This window comes from Pelmatolapia mariae, linkage group LG18 (genome assembly GCF_036321145.2).
Source record: "Pelmatolapia mariae isolate MD_Pm_ZW linkage group LG18, Pm_UMD_F_2, whole genome shotgun sequence".
NCBI classification, from domain to species: domain Eukaryota; kingdom Metazoa; phylum Chordata; class Actinopteri; order Cichliformes; family Cichlidae; genus Pelmatolapia; species Pelmatolapia mariae.
In genome coordinates this window covers 17028675-17041562 of record NC_086243.1, presented here as the reverse complement: position 1 = coordinate 17041562, position 12888 = coordinate 17028675, and the positions used below count along the sequence as shown (strand labels likewise).

General features: G+C 40.9%; 1 protein-coding gene across 2 annotated transcripts in view; it reads right to left on the bottom strand.

Moving 5' to 3' along the window:
• arhgap21b (Rho GTPase activating protein 21b) overlaps positions 1-12888 on the bottom strand; it is a 38766-nt gene that overhangs the window by 3184 nt on the left and 22694 nt on the right. For both annotated transcript variants that reach the window (XM_063461561.1, XM_063461562.1), the window contains 16 exons: positions 10879-12451; positions 8267-8407; positions 7976-8078; positions 7705-7750; positions 7128-7253; positions 6732-7031; positions 5990-6045; positions 5756-5844; positions 5467-5609; positions 5081-5239; positions 4878-4956; positions 4691-4764; positions 4499-4588; positions 4197-4364; positions 3831-3936; positions 102-133 (listed from right to left, as the gene is read on the bottom strand). In XM_063461561.1, the coding sequence (XP_063317631.1) occupies positions 102-133; positions 3831-3936; positions 4197-4364; positions 4499-4588; positions 4691-4764; positions 4878-4956; positions 5081-5239; positions 5467-5609; positions 5756-5844; positions 5990-6045; positions 6732-7031; positions 7128-7253; positions 7705-7750; positions 7976-8078; positions 8267-8407; positions 10879-12451 (3285 nt within the window). The remainder of the gene's footprint in view (positions 1-101; positions 134-3830; positions 3937-4196; positions 4365-4498; positions 4589-4690; positions 4765-4877; positions 4957-5080; positions 5240-5466; positions 5610-5755; positions 5845-5989; positions 6046-6731; positions 7032-7127; positions 7254-7704; positions 7751-7975; positions 8079-8266; positions 8408-10878; positions 12452-12888) is intronic.

Below are 12888 nucleotides of genomic sequence, written 5' to 3'. Positions count from 1 at the left end.
CATTAAAAATGGCATTAAAACATCATTCAAACTGGACTTCAGACCATAAAACTAGCTCAGACACACGAATGAGAAAACAGAAACACAAAGGAGCACATTACCTTTGATTTGGAGGTTTCACTACATGCTGAGTCTGCATTAAAAACAAGAGATTCATTAGTAAAAGTCTCACACCTACATACATACAGAAAGAAGAGGCAGATTCAAAGTTTGCTCAGAGTGAAAGTGACAAGATACAATGGATTTAATGAGAGCAGTTACATGAAAGCAGATGATACAATTTGGAGGAGAGAGAGAGAGAGAGAGAGAGAGAGAGAGAGAGAGAGAGAGAGAGAGAGAGAGAGAGAGAGAGAGAGAGGTGTAGCTATGCTAAGCAGTATATGAAAAAGTGGAGACGGCAGCAGAAGAGGCCTGAGATGAATAATGAGGGGCGAGGAAGTGAGAACCTGGCGGTAAACCAAGACACAGAAAAGCAGCTCATGCTCGAGTATCGATGGATCGACGGCACATCACGGACAAACACGCCAGTCACAGAGCATCACATGTAGCCACCAACCAGCTGTGGGCATTCTTTCCCAACTCAAAGACGTCACAGAGGAGAGGGAGTGATGAGTTTGCTCTGACTGAGAGACTTAAGGGGCCTGAGCTGAACAGATCAGTGAGTGTGTTTTGTGGTCGACACAACTTGCCGCGGGCAAACTTTAGTCTAACTTGCTCTTACTCCAAGCTGCATGAAATTCTACATTGCCCTCAACAAGTAGCCTGTCACTATAAAAGACATAAAAAGCAAAAAACATTTGCAAGACTTTCTCTGACTCAAATCATGCATACTGCAAGATAAGCAGGCTTTTTACAGAAACAATGCGGCCACAGGAACTAAATGCAGGAACAAAAGAAACCAAAACAAAACAAAACTTCCAATGAATCCTGTGTGAGTTAACGCTGTATCGAAAATTTGAGATGTGGCGTCTTGGTTCAATAATACGTTTTTTAAAAACAGGAGGCACTGTGAGGTGTCTTTGAGTGCAAGACTTAAATTTGTCAACTACTTGTTTATTAAAAAAAAAAAAAAAAAGGAAAAAAAGAAAGAAAAAAAAAAGGAAGATTTGCTCAGAATTTAATGACCATATATTTCTGATTTTGAGAGGTTTTTTAAATCAGGTTTACCTATTTATAGATTTTATTTCACATTAAACTGTTCATCGCTGTGTATTCTTTAAACTGCAGAATAAATAAAGCTGAACTGAAATACATTTTGTCACTGGCCTGAAACTCACTGTTTTCTAAGATTCCTACAGGCATGTAAAAACGTTTTGACTCTCTGCAGTCCAGTGAATAACCAAGTACACGCTTACTGCTTCAAATGGAATAAAAAATGAACAGAAGCAGCTAGGTGGTGCTAACCGATTGCACTTTTTAAAATATCAATATGTGGTGAGCATCTGTATAAAAGTAGAAGTTTGGTAATTTGCTACTCTGGAACATTCAGGTGTTTGTTAATACATCTCAAAACAGACAATCTTCTTAGGAGCAGACTTCCCAACAAACTCATCCCAAGGCCAGACCGTGCAATGCTCTGAGAAACTGCAAAAAACCCAAGAGCTACATCTAAGACTTTACAGGTTTCATAAAGTTTTAACGTATCTGAGAATAAAAAAATAGAAAAAGACTAAATGGGTATGGCTTTTAAGGTAGGAGTGCTGCATACGAACAAACTACAAGATTTCTGAAACAATGTTATTTAGACAGACAGGCCCAAAGTGGAGATGTTAGGACACAATGCATTTGGTGAAAACCAAAAGGCAGTATATCAGCGCAAACACTGTAAACCAACTGTCATGCACAGTGGTGGAGGGATGATGATCTCGGCTTGTTTTACAGACTGTGCACCTTGCAGTCATTGAGCAGACAATGAACTCCTCTGAATATCAAAGTATTCTAAACTCAAATGTGAGGCCTTTTGTCTTGATAGCTAAAGATGAGCTAAAACTACTGGACAATGATCCAGCAGCAAATCAGGTCCCTAAGAGAGCTATACATAAATAAACACACAGAAACTAAATAAAGCTATGCTGCACAAAGGAGTGAGCCAAAATTCCTCCACGGTTATGTCAGAGACTGATGAAGTCTGAGAAAACTTTTTTTTTTTTTTTACTTCAAGTTGTTGCTGTTATAGGTGGTTCTAAAAGCTACTGAATTATGGGCTGTACTTAGTTTTTCATATGACTGCATAGAGTCCAATAAAAACCTTTATCATATGACTAAATAATCGATTCCTACCACTATGATAATGCTGTTTTAAGTTAGGTTAAAATTTTGGTGTGTATTTGTGTGTGTGTCTGTGTGTGTGCAAGTGTGCAGAGCATGGTTGGTAGAAAGACTGTGAGAGAGACATGCGGCTGTGACATTATGTTACAGGATATGAGAAAATGTTGGTCTGTAGTTGACGATGTGACATTTTAAAATACTGAAGATTTTGAAAGAATGACATCACAGACAACAAATAAAAAACAAAAAAACACTACATCTTCCTAACGGGAACTCCATCCAGTGCTAGCTGAAAGCCTGAGTGCCTCTGCTTCAGTAAGTTGCTAACTACTACTCCACCTGGGAGGTGGCTGTGTGTGTTTTTTGTTTGTGTGTAAACGCATGTGTGCTGGGGAACATCCAGCTCAGTCCCAACACCACGACCCCCACCCTCAGACATCATGACAGATTATGCCACATGACCGGGAGAGAACCTGAGGTTGACCGTACCATGCTACTTGTCCTTGCGATCAGCTTAAGAAACAACAAGAGACAGCAGAAGGGCTTTCAGAGAGAGAACAGCAGCATCGCTCTGTATCCCCTCATTTTAGGGTATTGGTTTAAATATGAGACGTGCACACCACAGGAAAAATGACAAACATCGACTTCTCTTTCTTTCTTTTTTATCTTTTTTCCTCCTTTCGCCCAAATTTAAAAGAGCTGCGGGTTTCTGCAGACTAGGCAGCTACACTGGGCACAACACTCGTCCTTCTTCCTACAGTCCCAGCTGTCCATCACTGACAAAACAGAGTCCATCAGTGACATCATCGAGTGATAGACGCCGCCCACTTGGCCTGTGTCAAGATTGGGTAATGTGTGAGTGCTGGACAGGGATAAGGGAGAAAAACAACACACTACACACAGAAGGGCACAGGTCAGAAGGGTTAAAACTTCCATTGTTTCGTTTTGTTTGTTAGATTTTCTTTCTGGGAAAGAACATGCCGGGATTATGTGAGAGACGAGGAGGAGGGGAAGAAAAGAACTGAAAGAAAAGGAGTCGTCGTCTCAACACAGGTAAAGCACAGGGAGAAAAAAATGACTTGAGCAAGAAAAGAAAAAGAAAAAAGAAGAGTAAAGCAAAGAAACGAACAAAAACAAAACTTGAGGACAGTTTAATTTTGGGCAAATAAACATCAACATCCAAACAAAACAGACTTTTCTCCAAAAAAATAAACAAAATGATTGCAAGGCATTTTTCAACAATTTTCCAGTGGCTGAAGCGCAACATTGCATCCACTGAAAAGTTACTGAAAAAAAAAAACAAAACAAAAAACTTGCTTTAACAGAAACAAATAAAACTTGGCTGTTTAGTATTCGCTTAAAGCATATGAACTGAAAAACAAGGGATGGTGCTCGTACTTTCAGCATTTGCAATTGACACTCTACCAGCATTTAATCTTAAATAGGTCTTTACCACACAACTCTTTTAATCTACTATAATCTTAAGGAAAAATATTAATGCTGCTATGGCAGAAATTTGCTGTGCTGATGCTGAAGTGTGAAAAACACTGCTGCTAAGTTACCTGAGACTTCGCCAGGAGAGGGTGCAGTCCGCCCAATGTTGGAGAGCAGGTGGTCGATATTGGGCACAGGCTGAGACTGCACTGTACTTTCCTGCTCTGCTGTGGTCTGGAGCAACATATGGAAGGAAAAGAGTAAGAAGTAACTTAACACAATGCAAAAAATAGGGTTTCTATTTTCTATTGTAAAATAAAATCTCGGTTTATGACATATGCAAGTTGTTCAATTCTGTTTTTACATTTTAAAGGTAATTCATAAACACTGTAGCTGCATGTCTTCAAAATCAACAACTAAACTGATCCACAGAACTGACAGACCTTTCATTTAATTTCCATCGAATAAAATAAAGAAAAAGAAATGCTACATACAACAGGGTCCTCGTCACCATCATCAGCGAAGAACCAGTCAAACTGCTGAATAAGGTTCTCGACTATCTTGCACTGGTCTGGCATGTGGTTAACCATGTTAGTCATGTTGTCCTCAGAGGTTCTGACCAGGGTAGGGCCAAACACGATAGCTAGATTACGAGGCTCCATCTAAATAGATACAAGGTAAAAGACAGTCACATTTAATGACATAATCCTCAGAGACACTGGATTAGCACAGGATTGAACGCACTGCACGGTGTTAACTAATGGCATTAACACAGAGATCCTGTTGATGCTCATACCTTGTTCTTTTCACAGTTGTCAGAAACTCTTTTGAGGTGAGCACAAAGGAATTTCAGAGTTTCATAGTGATGAATTGGCAACTCACGGATCTGGAGGAAATGACCAAACAGGGGGCCAGTGTTCAGGATGAGGAGAATGCTTTATGGTAATAACTGTTCAAATAGGTTCCTCATATTTGATCTTTCACTCACCAGCCTCTTGAGCTCCTTTAATCTCTCCACTGAGTCTTCTATTCTGCTGGCTTCTATAAAATCTGCATACTTTTCTGTGAACAGATCCAGAAAACCTCAACTTACAATTGCAAAAAGAATAACCGCACAGGAAAAACGACATTATCCCAGAGGTTTTGCAATTTATTCTTTATGACTTTAGTCTTACCATTTGTAAACAGAGGTTCTGGAAGTTTTCTGAAAAAGGACTTCAATAAACTACTGATGACGTTAAGGTCCCGCCATTTCTGCAGAGTAGATCAAGGCAGCTTCAGGTTAATGCAGTTCTTGCAGTACGAATCAATCACAGTGCAAAGATGTTGTCAGGGAAGTGGTGCGCTGTACTGTGCAACCTGTCAGTCAGTCACTCACGTCTTCCTGGATGTCGATGTCATTCATGCCTTTGCTGTTGAGCTCCTCCTGCATGTTGGAGATGGCAGCGTTGTTCCCAGGGACCCTGTAGATTCCTGTGTACTCCAGACCTCGCTCCTCCACAACTTTGCAGCACACCTCCACGATGAGAGGAACATTCTGCACAAATTACATAAGAAGAAGAAAGAAAAAAAAATCAACATCATGAACCATATCGATCAATCACACCACACAGTGTTAGCTCCAGTGAATGAGTGATTCAAAGTGGATGTAAAGATGCATTTTATTTGTCTGGAAGAAACACACTTCATCTTCATCTGAATGATAATGAGCCCATCTTTAAAAAAACAAAACAAAACAAACCTGTGGAAACACAGCAGACCCACCTCATTACTTTGTGCAGATGGACAATCATCAAGTCGGACACCAAAAGTGATGCCAGCTGGAGTCTTTTTCTCAAATGGCTTCCTTATGATCCCTGGAATGGCAATTTTCCAAGTACCTCTGTCCCGTGGTGGACTGGACTCATCTGACAGGTCAAACGTATACAAATTGAGGTTACATGCACTCTAACTACACTTAATGACACACCTTAACATTAAGAACTGGCAGCTTTACTCTTCATTGCCCTCTGCTCCTCTCCAGTTTTGGGCAAATGGGGGCTATGGTTCTTACCATCTGTTTTGCCTCCAAGGAATGGCGTTTTGATGCTCAGCGAATGGCGGGCAGGCTTGGGTGAAGGTTCAGACCTGCTGCTGGGTGCACTGTTCAACAGCAAAATATTGAAAGAAAAAAAAAAGTAAATAAATACACAGTCTAAATAAGTATTAACATTAGGTGGCCATACACTTAAAAACTGGTAGTCCAGTATTTTGGATCCCCCTCAGGGGTCAATGTAGTCCCTCATACCTCATGTTGTATTCTTTGATCCTTCGGCTGATCAGGTCCCGACTCACAGCTGCGTTCTGTAGCGAGAACAGACATAAACGGAAGACTTTAAAATAAAAATATATTGTTTCGTAATACAATACAATTTAATTATCGAGGTTTTGCAATATTTTTGTAAATAAATATATATGATCATGTATTTATTTATTGTACAGATCAGAAAGGAACCTTACTGACTTCCTCTCAGTCTGAAATGGAAATTTCCCCTCACACCCTAACCAAGTGCCATCCGTGGTTTTTTTTTGTTCTGCCCAGGTAGAACATGTTTCAAGTGACACCTTATTTTTGCTTTTGTTAACCATTTTATAAATAACGGCTGTAATCCTCTCCATCTCACTGACATGTTCATTGTATTTTATTCAAAGACGAACTCTGGTTCTCTTTGTTGTTAACCTGATGGGTGTGCCGGTTGTTATTTTCAAAACTACAGCGTGCTGTAGTCTAAACTTGCACATGCTAGTGTGCTAAAAAAATAATGAGTACTACAGTATTATGTTATGACTTGATAACAATTTTTTAATTAGAGGACAGAAAAGCATGAGGCCAGCCAGGAGTTGGTGCACTTTAGGAAGTTTGGGGGAAATATAATCAAATCACTTAAGCTGGCAGACAGGCTGTGAGAGATCAACTCATCATGTGGTCATAACCATCACTTGGCTCTGCAGTTAAGCACAACATTTGGTCTTACTACACACACACGAACCTCTTCATCTGGGTTACTGTTTTTCTGAATGTCTTTGATCCAAGACAGCATGTCATCTCTCCCTTCTGCCTGAAACAAGTACTCGCAGTCTGAGGTGGTTAGTCGCAGCACATTCTTGCGTCTTGTATCGCTATAGGAGATGTCAATCAGACAGGCCTCGATGCTAATTCGCAGTGGTTCCTCCTCGGATTGCCCTGAAGAACGAGACAGTGCATCTTTCCTGTCTTTGTACAGGGTCAGGGTGTGACCTTGTAAAACAGCATACATTTGCTTCCATGATCTCATTCCCCCACCAACACGCTATAAGAAAAGAAAGGAGACAGAGAGAAATGCTTAGAAATCATAACGTTAGTTATAGTTACAGTGTTAGATGAAGACATGAGTGTAAAGAAATACCTTATTTTTATCTGTACTGAACTGCCTGAAGTTAAGCAACCCTTCTCTGGAAGAATCAGAGAATATCACTGAAGAGGAGTCCCTTCGAGAGCCAGAATCCCCAGATGATTTATGCCCATCCAGAGCCTGCAAGTGTGAATATATGACATTTTTTTTTCCTGGGATTATTAGCTGAAAGAAGACGGTGACATGAACTGTGGGAAGAGTCTGAGGGTAGAATGACATGCAGCCAAGATCTCAGAGTGGATTTAGACTGGGGATTGTAGTTTCCAGAACAATATATGAAAAAATACACTTCTAAGGAAACCATATTGTGAAGAATATTCTAAGTTCCCAAATTAAAAGAAACAAACACTGGTATCATCTGACCATCCAGTAACTTCCAAACTCATTTCCATTTATGAAATATCTATCTATCTTCCATAAATCAAATATCTAGGTGTAATTTTTTTCAAAAATACTGGTTAAAATAACCAACTACATGACTCAAAAGTGGGTTAAAAAAAGCACACAATTAAATGCTATTCAATACCTTGACACATTATAAAATGATGCAACTGATCCTAAATTTCCTCACCTTTCTAAGCCCCCTGAAGCTGGGCAAATGCTTACTGGAAGATCTCCTAAAGAAGTGGCACAAGAGAGACAAAATAAACACAATAAAGAAAAACATAAAAAAAAAAAAAAAAAAAGACTGTTCCTTAGCCAAATTTTATTCATATATATATATATATATATATATATATATATATATATATATATATATATATATATATATATATATATATATATATATATATATATATATAGAAAACTAAGAGCAGTGATTTTGTTTAAGATGCACTCACGCCCTGCTTTCCTCCTGATAGATATCCAGACCCTCATCATAGGACTTGGACCGCTCAGTTTTGCTTGTTGAGTCAGACTCCAGCAAAGCACTTCGCAGGGACTCTACACAGTAATGGTGAAGTATGCATGCAACTTATTTAGACTCCAAATCACTGTTAGTAAGAGCCACATTAGGCCCTCAGATAAATGACCAATGGGATTAAAAAAAAGACATTATTTACATTATTTTTTATTTGGGGGGGGGGGGGGGGGGGGGGGGGTGTTGGATTTTGATTATTTGTGGTTTTTACCTTGGTCATGTGACAGCTGGCGTCGAATGGGAGGACATGGTGAGCCTTGACCAGAGGGAGCTGTGGATGGCGCAACAGATATAACAGCAGAGGGTGGAATAGGAGCAGCTTCCCGGTCAACGCTGGGGCTGACTGGCTCATCTATGAACACAAAGCATTTATTGTGAACACACAGATGCAGATAAACATCATATATATTCTATAATATGATGTGTTTCCAACTTCAGCATCTGTCTTCAAGAATGTAGGACTGCTGCGCTATGACTCACTGATCTGTATTTCAATAACTATGATCTGTGGGATTTAGAAAGTGGGGGGGGAAAAAACGGGGAAAAGAATCACTCTTTTTGTGAATCCAATAGCTAACGTGCAGCAACACATCGCCATCTAATGCCTTTTCCTTTTTAGCAGCAAGAAAGAGAAGGAAGTTTTTAATTCTCAAGTACCACCCACTCTTGGCACTTCAAGTCTGAAACTGCTCAGAGTACAAAGCTGCTCTCGGCAGCCATGGGGCTTTTGGAGCTAAATTTAAAAGCAACTGTTCTAGTTAAAGCCTGAGCCCAACTTTGAAACGGGGCAACGGAAAAAGGATGTCACCATCCCCTTAAAAAGACTTCTTCAGCTACTTTGCTAAAGTTGTTTCCATCACTAAATTTAAAGTCTTCCATCCTTTTCAAACATCTGATAAGCTCAATATAGGAGGAAGTAACCCTTCTAATAAACAGCACTCTGCATGCAACAGCTCATACTCCTGACAGACAAGAAGAGGGTGGTTCTAGCTAATCCTAAGCAATTTTCCCAGAGACCCAAAATAATCTGCAGGACCTCCATGATGGAAATTTACTGTTTCCATGATAAATTCTGTCTATTTAAAAAGTCATCTTTTTAAATAGATGGAACAAATCTGATAGTTATTCAATAAAATTCACATTTTTAGCAGACTGATACAAGAGGTAACAAAACAGAATAGAAAGTACCAGCTACTACTGTCTAAAGTCAAAATAAGAAACTATATTATTTAAGTAAAGTGAATTTATCCCCCTGGACCCAATGCTCATTTCTATCATGTCCTTGAGTAGCAAATTATCAGAGGCAGGCATTCACTGATAAACTGTAGCTTCTTCAATCAGAAAACCTTTCCTGGAGAGGGTACCTAACCCAATTTTGTAGCATACACAAGCCACAATGAAAAGCACCAAAATATGTTTACACAGAAGTGGAACATTAAATCTTGATGAATAAAGTTGTCAGTAATAAAACATCTAAAATTAAGAGATGTGAAAAGGCCCGTACAGGCTTATCTCAGACATTTGCAAATAAGGGTGCTGTTATAAGATCATACAGATCAATTAAAACCTCTCAGCCTGTTACCTAGCTACTCCATATGGTCTTCCAGAAAACATTTTGTTTCCTTTGAAGAAATAAAAAAACAAATTGCATATTGCCCATTAGGTAGATCCACAAACAAGGTCCTGACATTTCAGTCTGAAAACAAATCCCTTATAAGACTGTCTTTGTTATCAGGGGTTGACCATTTCTCTGAAGAACAAAACTCAACAAGCACAAACAACAGTAAAGCCCAAAACAAATGACGCAAAATCTAACTGCAAATAACAGCTTATCCCCTCTCACCGATCCCCTTTCTACCATTTTCTGTGATTTTTAGAGAGACACACGAAGAGGCAGACAGATGGACAGACAGATCATAATACATAATACATACATAAAGAGAGACAGATGGAGGACACACAAAAAGACCAAGAATGCAGAAAAGAAACAAAGAGAAAAAAAAATTGTAATACCCGTCCCTCAAATATTTGGGACGGGTCCTCTTAAAAATCAAAAGGTCATCCATCTGCATTTCATCAGTATTGTCTCTAGAAATGTAATAATAGCAATATCAACATTATTCCACAACATTAAACAGAGTGACTGTTCCCTTTATTTATGATTATTATATTAATGCAAACAATTACATTTTGACCGTTTTAATTCTCATCAGACTTAAATGCCCTTTTTAAAATGGCAGACACACATAGGCAAAAGCAAAACACTGCAAGAAATTTGACATACACTTGACATGTTCATAGTAAGATAGTTACTTTAGAGATAAAAACAATTTAATCATCACAAAATCTATTTTGTGACTATTTAAGTGTAATGTATCTGTTTTGAAGGGAGAACATCCAAGAAAACAATGTATCAGAAATTCAATATAATCTAAAAGGCTTAAACCATCCTTTACTCTGCCCTGGTTAAATCAAACATCCCACAAACACACACTAAAAGCCACAAAAACTGATTAATATCATCTTCCCAGGGAGATTAGTTTATCTGTAAACACAGCCTGCATCTCCCCACCGCTATATTTACACACACCGAATCAGATTAACAGTGAAACCATAGGTGTCAGTTAGCCTGCAAGCATCGGAGTCAGCTTTCCATCCATCCACCACTTGTGAACTGATTTTTATTAGTGCCTATAGTGCTAATGCTATTCAACCATCTACAGTACTGGTACTACCGGTCTGAACAATGTTACTACGGCCTGCGGTTGTTGCCATGACAACGAGCAGCAGCACAGCAGCAAGGCTTACTACGGATTCTCTTACCGATGAATGGAATGGAGTCCAGAGACTCATCCAGGTTGCTGGAGCAGGAGGTGTTACACCGTTCCCCAAGACGGCGTATTTGGATCTCTCGACGTGCATCGTTAGGAAGCCAACACGCCACCACATCGGCTGTGGAGTCACCTCCATCGTCATTGACGGCCAGGATGTAGGAGGGTTGCCGGAGGGGGCTGGGATTCTTTCCAGATGGAGGCTTCTCCCTTAGAACCACGATACTCTCGGAGGGGCTTTGCCCATTTACTTGACTCTGGGAATCTAAGTGAGGTGGCTTGAGGATGCTAGGCCTCTGGGGCATCTCTTTGGGAGCAGAGCATGAAGAAGATCTGGGTCCTACCAATGCTGCATCTCTGCCTACCTCAACAGGTTGCATGGTTTCAGCCCGCACCCTGCTTTGAAGGTGCTGGAGAGCTTGGCCTGCAGGGCTAACTTTGCCTGAAACTCTTTGGTCAGCGAAAGAATGTTCAACACTTGAACTCTTTGCAAAATGTAAGGGTCTGTCAGAGAGCATGGGCGAAGAGCGAGTTTGAAGCGAATCGGGTCCTTTTGTATACAGAGAAGGGACTGGGGGCCCCCTCATACCGCCACTGTATCCCACAGAAGGCCTGTAGACCATGGCCTGCCTGGGAATGGCTTGCCTACTGAGCCTCGTACCTTGGTCTGCCCTTCCATATCCCCCTCTCCTGTCACTGGGCCGGGCCAGCTCTGCAGGGTCCACATAGTCTGTGGATCGGGCCCGGGATTTGTGGACTAGGCCATCTTGGGACACACTTCGAGGGGGCCAGTTCCTTGCATTACTAATCCTCTCTGCACTGATCATGCGATCCTGTGAGGCACTGCGAGGGGCAACTTGAAGGTGGGGTGGAGGTCCTTGGTATGAGCGGTCATGGGAAGTACTCCTTCGCCGTATCACCTTAGGACCCCAGTCTCCCCGCAGAACGTGATGAGTAGGGCCAAAGCTGGCCTGACCAGCAGCTCGTAAACTGTCTAGCCTCTCCTGGATAGTCCGACTACCATGAGAATGGATCCCTTTGTTGTCAATGTACTCCCTGTATGTCTGGTAAGTGCGCCAATCAATGCTTTGGTGGTTTCCTGGGTAGTTTGACACCTGAGCTCCATATGGAACCATTCCAGGACCACCGGGATAGACATCTGCCTTTCGAGGTTGAGGATACTGGGCCAGTGACCCAGGCCTCCCCCTAACAAAGGCAGGTTCCATAAATTCCATCCTGTGTGCTGGAACCATGTGCCCCATATGGGCTGTATTATGAGGAACTACCACTGTCCTCACACTGTCATTGCGCATGCACACTGCTGTTTGACTCTTAGGATACGATGCCAGAGGTGGTGTTGGGGGCACAGTAATCTCCTTACGGTACCCATGGTCTGGAGGTGCTGTTGGCGCTCGGCAGACCTGCCCTGCTGAGTCTGTCGGCTGGGCCATGCCCGTAGGCTTACAGTCTACTCTGGGGTAGCATACTGGAGGTGGATCAGGAATGTGACAGGCATTTCCGCTGTAGCTACTGTGGCCACGGAGGTAGGCATCCTGGGAGTAGGCCTAGAAACACAGCAACAGAGAAATGTTTATAACAGATGAGAACAAGTAGCAATTGCAAAGTGTGCATAATACACGTCAGTTTGATACTAGCTACTTACAGAGAAGTCAAGCGTGATATTACAAATGTTACTGCATGTATGTGTGTGGGCAGTGCATATTGCAGTGTGAGTGAACGCGGAGGCGTTTCAGGCAGTTCAGCTGTGTCAATGCTCTTCATCTGCTCCTTATTTAGGATTCTCATGGTAATAACGTAGGCTAGTACAGTATATAAACCAAAGAAGAAAATAATTTTTAACTAAAAGAAACTTAATGTTTCCAACACATTATTTTATTTTATTTTTTTAAAACGGTACAGTGTGGTGTACTGGTGCTTCTACAACATTACAGCCTGTGTTCTCCAAGCTTGTGGTTACACAACAGCTGTCATTTTTAGTATA